At 35.1% G+C, this 15,960-nt stretch overlaps 1 protein-coding gene across 1 annotated transcript; it reads right to left on the minus strand.

Annotated features, from left to right (window-relative positions):
• Positions 1-29: 29 nt before the first annotated feature.
• Positions 30-14,311, minus strand: LOC110457216 (prion-like-(Q/N-rich) domain-bearing protein 25). The gene is made up of 9 exons (XM_021508389.1): positions 14,305-14,311; positions 11,102-11,242; positions 8,808-9,140; positions 6,869-7,081; positions 6,510-6,647; positions 5,881-6,207; positions 1,685-1,762; positions 1,189-1,291; positions 30-826 (listed from the first exon to the last, which is right to left on the minus strand). The coding sequence occupies exons 1-9, from the start codon at positions 14,309-14,311 to the stop codon at positions 541-543; spliced, it is 1,626 nt and encodes a 541-aa protein (XP_021364064.1). The 3' UTR covers positions 30-540.
• Between the last annotated feature and the right edge of the window lie 1,649 nt (positions 14,312-15,960).

Below are 15,960 nucleotides of genomic sequence, written 5' to 3' on the forward strand. Positions count from 1 at the left end.
TGATATGAATATGCACATAAGATGTTATAAAATATAAATATAAATATATTACATAATATTGTATACCCGTTCATAATGCAGATATATAAATATGGACAAATTCGGTACGCCTCTAGCCTTTTGTCCTTTACCTTTGTATAGAACTGGTCAGATGACCAGCTATTCAAATTTTGATTGTTTATTCAATCAGTAAGGTTTTTATGGACACATTATTTTATGATCTTGACATCATTAATGTTTAAGTCGATATCTCGTAGATAAATATACAGAAACATACCGATTTTGATACATGACTTTTCTCCAAATAAAACATGTGTCGATGTGACAAAAACACATAGATACTGGAAGGAAGTATTTTTGCCGAATCATAATAACTAAATATAAAACGGAAAACGCTTCGAAGTTATAATTCATGGACCAGTCACTTGCTGAGAACGTGGAGATTGTCTTTATCATGGAAGTTAAAAGCTGGTAGCAGCCAATGTTTATCTTCAGGCCCACAGTCTGTGTAGAATTGTGAATGTGTAATGGCATTTAGTATCATCTTGATCCATGTACAGAAGGAATGTCTGATACGTCAACTGGATTTGAAAACGTCCCATTCATTGGTGGACTATCGGAGTCCTTTAAAGTAAGAACAGTGTCACTGTCTGTGGTTGGTTCAAACTCAGAATTATGGACAGACAGATGCTCTGCCTCCCACTCTTTGTCTTTGCCAAGATCAAATGCAAAAGGTCGAGGGAGTCGGAATGAGTACTTTCCGCTTGACCGTCGATCAAAGGAATTCAGTGATGTTGTGTCTGTCCTAATGTGGCGAATCTTCGTCCTGTAAGACATGAATGGATAAGTGTTGACGATCTCGTATATCTATTTATAAGTTATTATATAGGATGTATTACTCAAATCAAGCAATGAATATATTGAATTCTTCAAAGATTTTGTATAAGTATCATTGTAATGTTTATTCTCAATTAAAAAAATGCTGCTCTTGGTAAGTTGTTAATTACAGACAGCTTAAAATTACATATATATAACATACATTTTCTTATGATATTGTTTTGTTTTTAAGTCCGACATTTCATACTGTCTTTCCGGTGCAGTTTTCATTCATAAAACATCTATGCCAGCAACAAGCAATGTAGATAAGTATTTCAGGATACGGGTCTGATGACGTTTAAGCAACCCCACCTTCGTTTGTGCCGCACCAGTAGTATAGTTGCTATGGCCGACGCTAGGAGGATCACAAATCCACATATACCTCCGATGACAGCTCCCTTCATAACGTTGATTTCTAGGAAATAAAATATACTTACAACACCCGACTGAAGTTACGCAAAGAAATTTTCTATATTTGAGCCTTCAATATCAAGGTTTACTTTTAAAAAACCCGTCTTATTTGCATTTAGCGCTATTCTTATTAAAACATTGTTTTAGTTCCTTCCGATTGACGTATCAATAGCCGACTGTCAATCAAATTTGCGTTTGAAGTTTTAGCGATATGTAGATAATGATGTGTTCCAATACGTTTATTGTAAAAATTGAGTTGCCAAGGAGAAGGTGATTTGTAATAATTCAACATATTCAAACAAAAATGAGTTGACTTTGACTTTTTGACATACACGACCCGTAAAAAATGAACGATTATCTTCAAACTTGTATAGATAATATATTGTCGGATACTTACTTCGATGTGCGTCTTCCAATGTTGGATCAGGTTCTATTTGTATCAAATCTCCGTCACAACTAGCGGAAGGACGGTAGTCTATAAAGATAATAGACTGATGATAACGTCACTTATAAGAAAACAACCCTTTTATAGCAAATTTTAATTTTGGCAAAAATAACAGATCATAAACAAAATTCATATGTCAATAACACAGTTTATAGTATCGTATAAAACAGGTCCTTAACATAGTCTATAGTATCATCTAAAACAGGTCATAAACAGAGCCTATAGTATCATGTAAAACAGGTCCTTAACACAGTCTATAGTATCGTATAGAACAGGTCCTTAACACAGTTTATAGTATCGTATAAAACAGGTCCTTAACACAGTTTATAGTATCGTGTAAAACATGTCTTTAACACAGTTTATAGTATCGTGTAAAACAGGTCCTTAACACAGTTTATAGTATCGTGTAAAACAGGTCCTTATCACAGTTTATAGTATGGTGTAAAACAGGTCCTTATCAGAGTTTAAAGTATCATATAAAACAGTTCCTTTACACAGTTTATAGTATCATGTAAAACAGGTCCTTAACACAGTTTATAGTATGGTGTAAAACAGGCCCTTATCAGAGTTTAAAGTATCATATAAAACAGGTCCTTAACACAGTCTTTAGTATCGTATAGAACAGGTCCTTAACACAGTTTATAGTATCGTAAAAAACAGGTCCTTAACACAGTTTATAATATCGTGTAAAACAGGTCTTTAACACAGTTTATAGTATCGTGTAAAACAGGTCCTTCACACAGTTTATAGTATCGTGTAAAACAGGTCCTTATCACAGTTTAAAGTATCATATAAAACAGGTCCTTAACACAGTCTTTAGTATCGTATAGAACAGGTCCTTAACACAGTTTATAGTATCGTAAAAAACAGGTCCTTAACACGGTTTATAATATCGTGTAAAACAGGTCTTTAACACAGTTTATAGTATCGTGTAAAACAGGTCCTTAACACAGTTTATAGTATCGTGTAAAACAGGTCCTTTACACAGTTTATAGTATCATGTAAAACAGGTCCTTAACGCGGTTTATAGTATCGTGTTAAACAGGTCTTTATCACAGTTTAATGTATCGTGTAAAACAGGTCCTTATCACAGTTTAAAGTATCATATAAAACAGGTCCTTAACACAGCTTATAGTATCGTGTAAAACAGGTCCTTAACACAGTTTATAGTATGGTGTAAAACTGGTCCTTATCACAGTTTATAGTATCGTGTAAAACAGGTCATTAACACAGTTTATAGTATCATGTAAAACAGGTCCTTAACACGGTTTATAGTATCGTGTTAAACAGGTCTTTATCACAGTTTAAAGTATCGTGTAAAACAGGTCCTTATCACAGTTTATAGTATGGCGTAAAACAGGTCCTTATCACAGTTTATAGTATCATGTAAAACAGGTCCTTAACACGGTTTATAGTATCTAGTTAAACAGGTCTTTATCACAGTTTAAAGTATCGTGTAAAACAGGTCCTTATCACAGTTTATAGTATGGCGTAAAACAGGTCCTTATCACAGTTTATAGTATCGTGTAAAACTGGTCCTTTACACAGTTTATAGTATCATGTAAAACAGGTCCTTAACACAGTTTATAGTATCGTGTAAAACAGGTCCTTAACATAGTCTATAGTATCATCTAAAACAGGTCATAAACAGAGTCTATAGTATCATGTAAAACAAGTCCTTAACACAGTCTTTAGTATCGTATAGAACAGGTCCTTAACACAGTTTATAGTATCGTAAAAAACAGGTCCTTAACACAGTTTATAATATCGTGTTAAACAGGTCTTTAACACAATTTATAGTATCGTGTAAAACAGGTCCTTCACACAGTTTATAGTATCGTGTAAAACAGGTCCTTAGCACAGTTTATAGTATGGTGTAAAACAGGTCCTTATCAGAGTTTAAAGTATCATATAAAACAGGTCCTTAACACAGTTTATAGTATCGTGTAAAACAGGTCCTTAACACAGTTTATAGTATGGTGTAAAACTGGTCCTTATCACAGTTTATAGTATCGTGTAAAACAGGTCCTTATCAAAATTTATAGTATGGTGTAAAACAGGTCCTTAACACAGTTTATATTATCGTGTAAAACAGGTCCTTATCACAGTTTATAGTATCGTGTAAAACAGGTCCTTAACACAGTTTATAGTATCATGTAAAACAGGTCCTGAACACGGTTTATAGTATCGTGTTAAACAGGTCCTTATCACAGTTTAAAGTATCGTGTAAAACAGGTCCTTATCACAGTTTATAGTATCATCTAAAACAGGTCCTTATCACAGTTTATAGTATCGTGTAAAACAGGGCATTAACACATTTTATATTATCAAGTATAGCAGTTCCTTAACACAGTTTATATTATCAAGTAAAACAGGTCCTTATCACAGTTTATAGTATCATCTAAAACAGGTCCTTATCACAGTTTATAGTATCGTGTAAAACAGGTCCTTAACACAGTTTATATTATCAAGTAAAACAGGTCCTTACCACAGTTTATAGTATCGTGTAAAACAGGTCCTTGACACAGTTTATAGTCTCGTGTAAAACAGGTCCTTAACACAGTTTATATTATCGTGTAAAACAGGTCCTTAACACAGTTTATTTTATCAATTATAACAGTTCCTTAACACAGTTTATAGTATCAAGTAAAACAGGTCCTTAACACAGTTTATAGTATCAAGTAAAACAGGTCCTTAACACAGTTTATAGTATCGTGTATAACAGTTCCTTAACACAGTTTATATCATCAAGTAAAACAGGTCCTTACCACAGTTTATAGTATCGTGTAAAACAGGTCCTTGACAGTTTATATCATCAAGTAAAACAGGTCCTTAACACAGTTTATATTATCGTGTAAAACAGGTCCTTAACACAGTTTATATTATCAATTATAACAGTTAAACATTAAAAGCGGTTATAAGCAAAGTGTATAGGGCCATGTAAAACAGGTTATAAACACAGTTCATATAGTATAAGATGTAACACTATGCTAACTACAATTTCTATAGTATGATATAAAACAGGTCCTTAATACAATTCATTCTGTTATCTAAAACACATTACAAGCACAGTGTATTTACGATAAAATCTGAAAAACAATCGAAATACCAAAACAAAGCAACAGACACAATGAACCTCTGTCAGGAATGTTGTTGTTAGCAAAGAAACGAGACAACAAAAAATAAGCCTTAAATGGAAATCAGTATTGTTTAGATGGTACCATTCAAATCCAAATCAATGTTAGTATTCCAATGCATGTTATTTGTTGAATCTACGTTAATACTAATGATGCCAATCTGCGTCAAGATTCAAACTTACATCAATAACTCAAATACACGTCATCATCGAAATTCACGTCATTTAGTAAAATCTGCGCAAAAACATTCACGTCAGTATTTCAAATCCTCATCAATTACTTAATTGATATTAATATTAAAATCCAATTGGTAAATTCATCTCAATAAATCGTTTAAAGCAAAACCATGAATACGAAAAAATTTCAGAATAACACGGTATGTATTAGATCACATATTAGGTAATATATAACATTTTATGTTTCGTATGAGTTCAAGAGAACTGCGTTATTTAGAGAATACATCTAGATAGTTTTTGGGTATGAACTCATGCATTACGACCTTTTCTGACGTCATCAAATGATAATGAATTTACTACCAGATGAAAGTAACGGTACAACGGAGAGCTAAGATGACGAAATTTGATACCAATGAATGACCTGGAGAAGCGTGTTGTTCACGATATCAGCAATACATCTTGATTATGTGATAAAAAATGATCTAAAGTTTCTTCCCATTTCGTATGAGATTTAGAGGCTCGCTAAAATGAAAAAGTAAATCCTTGAATCTTTTTATAAGTCTTACATGAAATGATAACTGATACAATATCTCTATTTATATCCTATAGATAATAGAACTTATCACACAATACGACTTTCGTACACTAACTGTAAATCTACTACATATTGGTTTGTTGTTTTACGAAACACAACATTGGATTCTAGATCATTAACTATCAAAACCTTATGTTCGCCGATTCTAAAAAAGTTCTCTGCTAGAATTTTGAAAGTGATGAATTCAAAATAAAATTTATCGTTTTGAAGACAACATCATATATATGTATTGATATGTACCTGTTGGGAGTGTGGAGTTTCGGCACTGTGCGAAGCTCTTATGTTTAGTGTAAATGTCACCAAGAGTAGCTTCCCTTAATCCATATCTACATTTGCATCTTCCGGCAGAGCACTCTTGTTCAAAGTCATTGTAGCAATCCGCAAAGAAGTTTTTACATTTCCCATGAAGAAGCGGGAAGGCCACAAACCAGGTGGTGTCCCTTTTGCAACGTTTTTTGTCGTTGTTAAGTATATAATTTGATTCACAAGTGCATGCGCCATTATGACATTTTGTGTTCGGTCCAATACACTGCACATCAGACTCGCAAGCCGACCCAAGGGAGGAAACTGGAAAGGTAAATGTTTTAGTTATATTCATATGGAAATTATATAAAATAATCTTCTACGTCAGGTCAATATTTTATTACTCACGAAACTCTACAAGTAATTATCTGATTTCTTCTCACGTGACTACTTGTAACTGAAGTACAATTTATTGTTGTGTATTGTATTTTTACTCAAGTGACAGATCTAGTAATTGAATTATTCTTGTTCACGTGACAGTCTTCTTATCTAATTTCAACAAACGTTGAAGTGATCTTAATTTCTAATCACGGTATTGATGATCACGTGACACCTTATTTACTCACGTGGTATGCACTCTGTCCCGCCATTGTGGACGATGTAGCCTGAGGAACAGCGACATCTATGTTTCCCACAAAGGTCAGGTTCACACATGGAATTTGGAGGACAAATATGGCCCTTGAAACACTCGTTGCCGATCACCTCTAGAATGACGTAATAACATTAGCACGAAGAATATTGCACATCACATAAATCGCAATTTAAAACAACACATTTTTTAAATCTCTATTCGGCTCAGCTTACAAACGGTTTGATCAATAAAAACAGTATCGCCATTCTATGTAAGTAACGCATTTACCTGGTGAACAAGGATACATTTTTAGTGTGAATACTTTAGATATTCAATATAAGTATTTTTACTTACCAACTTTTGGTGTTGTAGAAAGAACAGTTGTTCCCGGAGAGGAACTTGAAGGAGACGGATTATGGTTGGCCGAGGATGTGGGTTGCAAAACTACGGACGAAGTCATTAGATGATTCGATTGGCTCATTATAACACTAGTAGGCATGACAGTTACCATACTAGTGGCTATGTTACTATGGATACCCGTGACAATCGGGGTACCATACTGATACCCTGTCGTTAGATAAATAGATTCCGATGACTTTAGAGGGGTAGTATTTTCTGTAGAGGTCACTAATGCCGAGGAATCCATTGGATTAGCTGACGGCCGTGACGAGAAGTCCGGTGGATAAGTCAGTAATTGGACAGTTTGTAACTTATTGGTTGTAATTGCAATTGAGGTTTTGGCTGTGACTGTTGACGTAGATAGTGTGATCCGGATCGGCGTTGCGGTTACTGTCCGGGATGATAGTATTTGCTTACTGTTTAAACTTGGTGTAAACAACGTTGTTTCTGATAAAGAAATTTTCGAACTTGGTGAAATGCTCAGTGTGCGTGATATGGTTGTCCTTTGCGTACTCGCAAACAAATCAATTCCACCTGTAGATGATTTCGTAACAACAGTGTGAAATTCACCTGTCGTTGGCGAGGTTACGTTCGACGCCGTCGGCATAACGCTTGATAAGGTAGCATCCGTATTGAATGGAGACGATAATGAGGATGACATGTTTGTCAAACTTACAAATGACTCTGATGACACAGTTTGCTTTAAAGCTGGTGTGGAGGGAGTAAAAATGGACGCCGAGGCCGTTTGTGATGCTAACAACAAGCCGGAAGTTAAGCCGTTGATGGTTGATAATGGTCGTGTGGTCGTCGTTGACAAGACTTGTGTATTCACCGCAGGATGGGCTGGAGCTTGGGAAAAATAACAAGAATAATCCTTTTTGATGTGCTAAAATACACAACACTACAGGTTCACCTTTATCGACATTCTCAAACATTGGGGTCAACAATGAGGTGATGGTTATATAGTTGTAGGGTCTGCGTAAGCAAAACACACACTTATCTATACTATACCGCGTTTCCTTGATAAGGTTCTTGTATTCTTAAAAGCAAAAGTATTGCAAAGTAACTATATTTGGGTACATTGTGAGAAAACGAAAATGTTAAGTAAAATGTTTATTCGTCTTAATCCTTTTGGCAATATCTGTTTATGTCAAGAACTATTATTGGTATAATTAGACTCCCGGCAGTCAGAATGGTTCTACGTCATTATGTATTTATTAAAAGGAAAATAAAAAGAAGATCCTAGTTCGTAATACATGTAGTACAATGTAAGTTACATAGTTTGTGTTACAATACGATGTACCTGGTCATTTTAAAGTAAAGTTCATTTGCGATTACCATTGAGCGAAGACCAAGCTCTATCAAATATAATTAAGCAGTACAAAGGCGCCATTTTAAGTTCCTAAGACTCATTTATGTATTACCAATGGTGTAGTAAGTGTAGTTTCAAAAGCTTGGGATACTACTTCAGCATTGACTGAATAATAAACATATCATTTACCTGGAAATAAACTACATTCACTTTGCGCCACCAAAACATCTGAAATGAAAAGGACATAAGATAGATGACAACTATTGCATTGTAAAAATTTCATACAGATTCAACAAAAATTGTATTCGCATTGAAAGTCTTCGTCTTATGCGACTTCGCGTCTTCTGTAAAATTATTTTGAAACTGAATTATCTTAATTTAAAATTGATCGTAAAGTTATACTATATATTAAATTAACATTAATACACATTTGATAATGATATGAGAGATTAAAAACTTAAGACAACCCTGTTACCTAATCCATACACCTACTACAACTGAAGAATTTAACCCCTGTACGATTGACTACAAACTGTGTAAAATGTTTTCCTTAGAATTAAGATGGAGTAGATATGAACTTACTCAATTTAAAGTCTTTCTTGACGCACTGAAAGAAATTAAAAGGATAAGCATTTTTCTCTTCTTGTGTAGCTGTACGGAAGTTCTCTTTACAAATGCACGTGCCGTTGACACACTGGGTATCCGTTTCCTCGCACGTGATCGCACGAAGATCACACCTCTCCCCTAGTAGGGCGTACGACCCGTCCGTTAGCACCTTTTTACATAATGTTCTGCTCTTGTATGAACCAGAAGGGGTGTAACCGCTCTGACACTGACAAGTACCATTGTCAGCACACCGAGTTCTGATCCCCCGGCACCGGCTTGTCTCACTGCATTTTTCACCCAATTCAGCAACTGAATGAACAATAATGAGTTTTACTTTAGAGCAGAGTGAAAAGTCATTTTTTTAAAATAAGAACTAACTAATAAGCTGTTTAATTATAAAGTACAATGAGGTTTTTGATATAAAATAAATAGATTATCAAAGTGGTATACCTGGTTCCTAGTGTTGAAGGAGGAGCCTGAATAAATAAACACTTCATTGCCTATTTTAATTAGTAATCTTATTACTTTTAGGGTAGCAATAAAACAATCCATTATTTAAGTAATAATAAGCATTACGGGTTTTGTTTGCAAAACAGGACAAGAGAATGTATCACGTATTATTGATTAAGATGCATATGTTGAGTGTGACTTGAATCGTTTTTTGAACAGTGCAATCATTTTTTTTCCAAATTCATTTTAAAGGGTGAATACTAGATTGAGAACGAAATCTTTGAGAGAAAAAAATTAACAAAAATATCTCAAATTATAGCCAAAAAGGACAACAGAGATAGCAGGTAAAGATTGTGTTTAAACAAAAACCTACACGTGTCTTAATCGATTTTCAGTCAGAGTAAAAGAAATATTCTATCTTTCGCTTTGTTTGTGCTCCTGGTCTACTAAAGTCCGGAATACACATTGTTTCTACCTGGCGTCGTCCCAGTTCCGGTGTAATCCCGCAGTAAATATTTACTGCCGGTCCACACTCGTATCGAGTACAGAGAAATGTAAGATTTAGACAAGGTAATACCAGTGCTATCTAGCGGTTTGTTTGCTAAAGAGGCTGTGACGGTATTTGTTCACTTCAGGCTGTGAATCTGAAGGAAGAATTTCTACCAACTGATAAATCGACGAAACTAATCGCGGATTAGCTTCTGTTTTAAATATGTTTGAAACCAGTTTAATTTTAAGTCCTGTTTATAAAGTTTCATGTTGACCCGGATTCCAAAGGATTTCCCAGTACATTTGACTAAGAAACTTGAGAGAAAGTTAAAATTTTAATTCATTATCAATGTTGTCATTACGTATGACGATATTTTATATAATATTGTGTGAAACAGTATACATAACTTGTATAAAGCTGATGACTGAAACATATCAGTTCTATTATGACCAAGGCTAGAGGATATCAATATCAAATTTAGAAAAAAACATTGTTTCTTTTTTCAGGAAAAGAGAAGCTTGATTATTTTTCTTGCAAAAAAGTCTTAGGTTTATACATTATGAAATGTGGTCTCTTTTTTTTGGTATCAGTAAATCTTTGTAAAGAAAGATACGGGGAGTTGAAAACCCCTAAATGTTGTATTTTATTGAGGCGATTAAAAAGAAACTGAAGCTTTGATGTTATAAACATTTTGATTGAAGTTAGAACTATATGTACCCCGCTTGATAATATGCATTCAAATAATTCAAATTCAAATTATCTTTGAACGTCATTTAGATGTTGAAAAATAAAAGACATTTGAGGTCCATGCGGTCAGCATGTTTCCTACTAAATAACAAAACGAGATGAACCGGACATTTTGAACCGAGCAGCAGTGACCTTATTTATTTTAATGGGGGTTACAGGATACCTTCAAGTAAAAGACACTTAGTTTTTAACTACCAGATACATATTTTGAAAATTACAGCTATAGGTTTTTTTATAACTATCTCAATAAAATAACACATTTTTCCTTCTTTAATTAACACAATTCCCTCATTTTTTTCGAAGCAGCGACTAACTGATCCAAAATGAAGCCACATTTTATGATAGCGTAACCCCAGATTTAGTTTCTTCAAAAAATCAACCTTTTTGTTACGGTCCACTGAAGTACATTAAAGTGGACAACCTTCCTTTGCAAGCAGCACAAATGTAATACTATTTGAATGTGTTCATAATAAAGTGAGGTCCGTCCTCGTCAAAATACACTAAAAGAATTGGCATTATGTTTGTGTGAAAGTATTCTCCCTGTAGCTGAATATGATAGCTACATATGTATTACGATACCTACCTCTGATGCACCTTGAGTAGTCGTCTGTAGGTATGTAGTTGAGGTTACAAAGACATATACTGCCATCACAACCCCGGATCATACACTCGGCATTCTCAGGACAGTCTGTATTACTGAGGCACTGACTCGAGAATTTCGCACCTGTGTAACATCAGTATATCAATTAAGTGATATATGGAAACTTATATTATTTTTGTCCATCGCAGATATTTTTTGGGTTAGTCTTAATCGTTTATAATCAAAATAATGTGTTGGATGGTTAGTGTGAATGTGTATGATCATTCACACAAATACAAGCGTTGTAATTTGGTTTGGTTTGGTTTTTCTTTGTTTAACGTCCTATTAATAGCTGAGGTCATTTGAGGATGTGCCTCCATGTGTGTTGTGTAAGCGTGCATGTGTGTATGCAGGAGACAGGGTATGTTGGTGTATTTGCCTTCCTCACCTGGGCGAACGCTCAATATTAAGCCAAAAGTGAGGTGTTGCCGAGCAAGGCGCTAGGAAATAAAAGGTAACGCAGATAGAAGTAGAAAGAAAGATAAAGATCCCAATTGTTGCAATGGGTGCAGCAGATTTATTTGGTCGCTTTTGTGTCCCCAAGTCTGGCACAAAGACAATCCCCAATTCTGCAAGGAGTTCCCACATTAAATCCAAGGGTACATAACAATGACTAAAAGCAAGATAAGGAATGCCATAGAGAGAACATAGAAGGAACAGACATAATTATAAGTTAGTGCGTTACGGACATAGTTATAAGTTAGTGCGTTACGGACATAATTAAAAGTTAGTGCGTTACGGACATACTTATAAGTTAGTGCGTTACGGACATAGTTATAAGTTAGTGTGTTACGGACATAATTATAAGTTAGTGCGTTCCGGACAGAGTTATAAGTTAGTGTGTTACGGACATAATTATAAGTAGGTCTGTTACGGACATAATTATAAGTAGGTCTGTTACGGACATAATTATAAGTTAGTGCAATACGGACATAGTTATAAGTTAGTCTGTTACGGACATAATTATAAGTTAGTGCGTTACGGACATAATTATAAGTTAGCGCGTTACGGACATAATTATAAGTTAGTGCGTTACCGACATAATTATAAGTTAGTGCAATACGGACATAGTTATAAGTTAGTGTGTTACGGACATAATTATAAGTTAGTGTGTTACGGACATAATCATAAGTTAGCGCGTTACGGACATAATTATAAGTAAGTGCGTTTCGGACATAATTATAAGTAAGTGTGTTACGGACATAATTATAAGTTAGTGTGTTACGGACATAATTATAAGTTAGTGTGTTACGGACATAATTATTAGTTAGTGTGTTACGGACATAATTATAAGTTAATGTGTTACGGACATAATTATAAGTTAGTGCGTTACCGACATAATTATAAGTTAGTGCGTTACCGACATAATTATAAGTTAGTGTGTTACGGACATAATCATAAGTTAGTGCGTTACGGACATAATTATAAGTTTGTGTGTTACGGACATAATTAAAAGTTAGTGCGTTACGGACATAAATATAAGTTAGTGCGTTACCGACATAATTATAAGTTAGTGTGTTACGGACATAATTATAAGTTAGTTTGTTACGGAAATAATTATAAGTTTGTGTGTTACGGACATAATTATAAGTTAGTGCGTTACGAACATAATTATAAGTTAGTGCGTTACGGACATAATTATAAGTTAGTGCGTTACCGACATAATTATAAGTAAGTGTGTTACGGACATAATTATAAGTTAGTGTGTTACCGACATAATTATAAATTAGTGCGTTACGGATATAATTTTAAGTTAGTGCGTAACGGACATAATTATAAATTAGTGCGTAACGGACATAATTATAAATTAGTGCGTTACGGACATAATTATAAATTAGTGCGTTACGGACATAATTATAAGTAAGTGCGTTGCGGACATAATTATAGGTTATTCCGTTACGAAGATAATTCTAAATTAGTGCGTTTCGGACATAATTATTAGTTAGTGCGTCACGGACATAATAACAAGTTTGTGCGTTACGGACATAATTATAAATTAGTGCGTTGCGGACATAATTATAAGTTAGTGCGTTACGGAGATAATTATATATTAGTGCGTTACGGACATAATTATGAAAAGTGACACTTAGCTAGGGCATTTCCGGTGTGAGACGCACCTATGATGTATATATATCCGCATGTGACAATTATATAGGGCATTTCCGGTGTGAGACGTACCTATGACATATCTATATCCGATGTGACACTTATCTAGGGTATTTCCGGTGTGAGACGTACCTATGATATTTATATCCGTATGTGACACCTATCTAGGGCATTTCCGGTGTGAGACGTAACTATGATATATCTATATCCGATTTGAAAATGATCTAGGGTATTTCCGTTGTGTGAGACGTACCTATGATATATCTATATCCGATGTGACACTAATCTAGCGTATTTCCGGTGTGAGACGTACCTATGACATTTATATCCGTATGTGACACCTATCTAGGGTATTTCCGGTGTGAGACGTACCTATGATATATTTATATCAGATTTGAAACTTATCTAGGGTATTTCCGGTGTGTGACGTATCAATACTATATCCTACGTGACAAACATATCGAGGGTATTTCCGGTGTGAAGCGTACCAATACTATTTCCGGTGTGACACATATCTATGGTATTTCCGGTGAGAGACGTACCAATACTACATTTCCGGTGTGAGACGTACCTATGCTTTATCTTGTGAGACATATCGAGGTTATATCACGTATGAAACATAACTAGGGTATTTCCGGTGTGAGAAGTTCCTTAACTATATCCAGTGTGAAGCATATCTGGTTATATCAGGTTTGAAATATACAAAGGGATATCTAAAACATACCTAGGCTGTATCCGGTGCTAAGTAAGAGGACTAGGAGGCAGATTTGAGTATTCATGGTAGGTGGACTATGGCTTCAGTGTACTTCCCAATTAGTTTGGGTCGAGAGTAGTCGTCATACTCGCCACACTCTTCACAGGGTACCTATACAAAACGGAAGAGAATAACTGCGATGAATTCAATGTCGTTTTGTACGTTACATATATTGTTAGATTTTCAATTAGTTATAGATAACAAATTGCTTAAATTTTGAAAAAATACGGAAAGTTGAATAACGCCACCAATTAACAAAAGATCTATTAAAGGTATCATAACTTACCTTTCATGAACACGTTCGAAGGACAAATATAGTTAGTTTCTCCAAAAATATGTTCCCTGAATGTATATCCTCACTGAATGTTATCAAGCTCGTGTTTATGTCACGTAAATGTATCCAGGAGGAAGGGAATACAACTGTCACTTACTCAGAATGTATCCACTGAAGTTGTGAGATAAAGCCCTGTGTGCCATCAGTTGAAATAATTTATCGAGTCCAGTTCTAGTTGACAGCTCTGGCGTTCCCACAACAGTGTATGGTCGGCAAATTCTATGTATGTCAAGACACTTTCAGTCTCCGTGGAATTTCAAACTCCCCAATTTTTATCTCGGACAAACAAACAAGCTTGTACCTACAGGATGCTTGTCCCGGCGGCTCGTGGTAAATGTACGGTACTTTTATAGCTGTCACGTGACAGCCGCCGGTAATTGACGACGGAAGTATGTTGGAAGTCGGCATTACGGGTTCCTCTCCACAGATTAAGATAAAACACGGCCCTCATCAATGAAAGTGTGCTGTCTTTAACAAGACGATTAATCTATGTAGTATATGAAAATATATCTGACTTAACAATCTAAAATCGCGTAATTATAAGCGAGTATTAACAAATATGACATTAACGCGAGCGCCTTCTATTAATCTTAGATTATATTTATCATAATGGGAATGTTTCAACGTACAGAGGCAGCAGCAGCAGCAGCAGCAGCAATATTATTTTTATATATATGTATCCATCATTTGGTTTGAAAATTATTAAGAAAAAAATATTCTTTTCCAAAAACTGCTAATTTTTAGTCAAAATGTCCGAGGACGTACATACCTGGTGATACAAGATTCTGCACTTCACACTTTGACAATACAAATATATTGTATGGCTCCAGTAGCCAGAACCACTTTTTTGCTCGAACTCATCGGTTGTTATCCTCTGACCAAGTAGACGAAGTAAAACAAGAATGGATTACGAACATTTTAGTGCCAGTTTACGCTATGGGAACGTGACGCCATAAGACCGCCCTCGAGTAGTTTTGTCCAACATTATTGTTCGGCTCAAATTTTCGGAAGCAAATTAAACAGTACTACAAGATGATCAATACGAAAATATAATTTGTTCATAAAAATGTCTGTGCGTATTTAAAAAAAAAAAAAAATCCATATGAGTTTATCCGACGCCTCAGATTGCACTCGTTTATTTTATGAATGGTTCATCCGATTCGTGCAATGCGTTTGCATCAGAATCACATATGCGTGCGATTGCCTGTTCACATTGCTATCGGAAGGTTTTATATCAATTGGCCTAGTGAACTTTTTGTCGAGGATTTTCAGAAATAAGTGTATTTTTATCAATGATACACAAACCAGAGGCGACGTACGCGTACGATACCCGATGGGACCGACACAAGCTGTTCGATTTTCATATTATGATTATTGCGACATTTGTGTCATTCTGAATAACCTCTTCCCTATCGGGTAATTACTGTAAGGGCTAGATAACGAAGGAGTTCGCGTCATTACCTCCTCACTATCGGTTTGTTACTGTGAGGATAGATAATAACGAAGGAGTTCGCGTCATTACCTCCTCACTATCGGTTTGTTACTGTGAGGATAGATAATAACGAAGGAGTTCGCGTCATTACCTCCTCACTATCGGTTTGTTACTGT

This window comes from Mizuhopecten yessoensis, unplaced genomic scaffold (genome assembly GCF_002113885.1).
Source record: "Mizuhopecten yessoensis strain PY_sf001 unplaced genomic scaffold, ASM211388v2 scaffold9049, whole genome shotgun sequence".
Taxonomy (NCBI): domain Eukaryota; kingdom Metazoa; phylum Mollusca; class Bivalvia; order Pectinida; family Pectinidae; genus Mizuhopecten; species Mizuhopecten yessoensis.

Bases quoted from the DNA above. Each gene is read 5' to 3' on its own strand.
- LOC110457216 (XM_021508389.1), bottom strand. The intron at 7,082-8,807 runs GTAAGTTCATAT...ATCTAACGACAG, and splicing joins CAAGAAAGACTTTAAATTGA to GGTATCAGTATGGTACCCCG. The intron at 6,208-6,509 runs GTGAGTAAATAA...TTACCTTTCCAG, and splicing joins CGGGACAGAGTGCATACCAC to TTTCCTCCCTTGGGTCGGCT.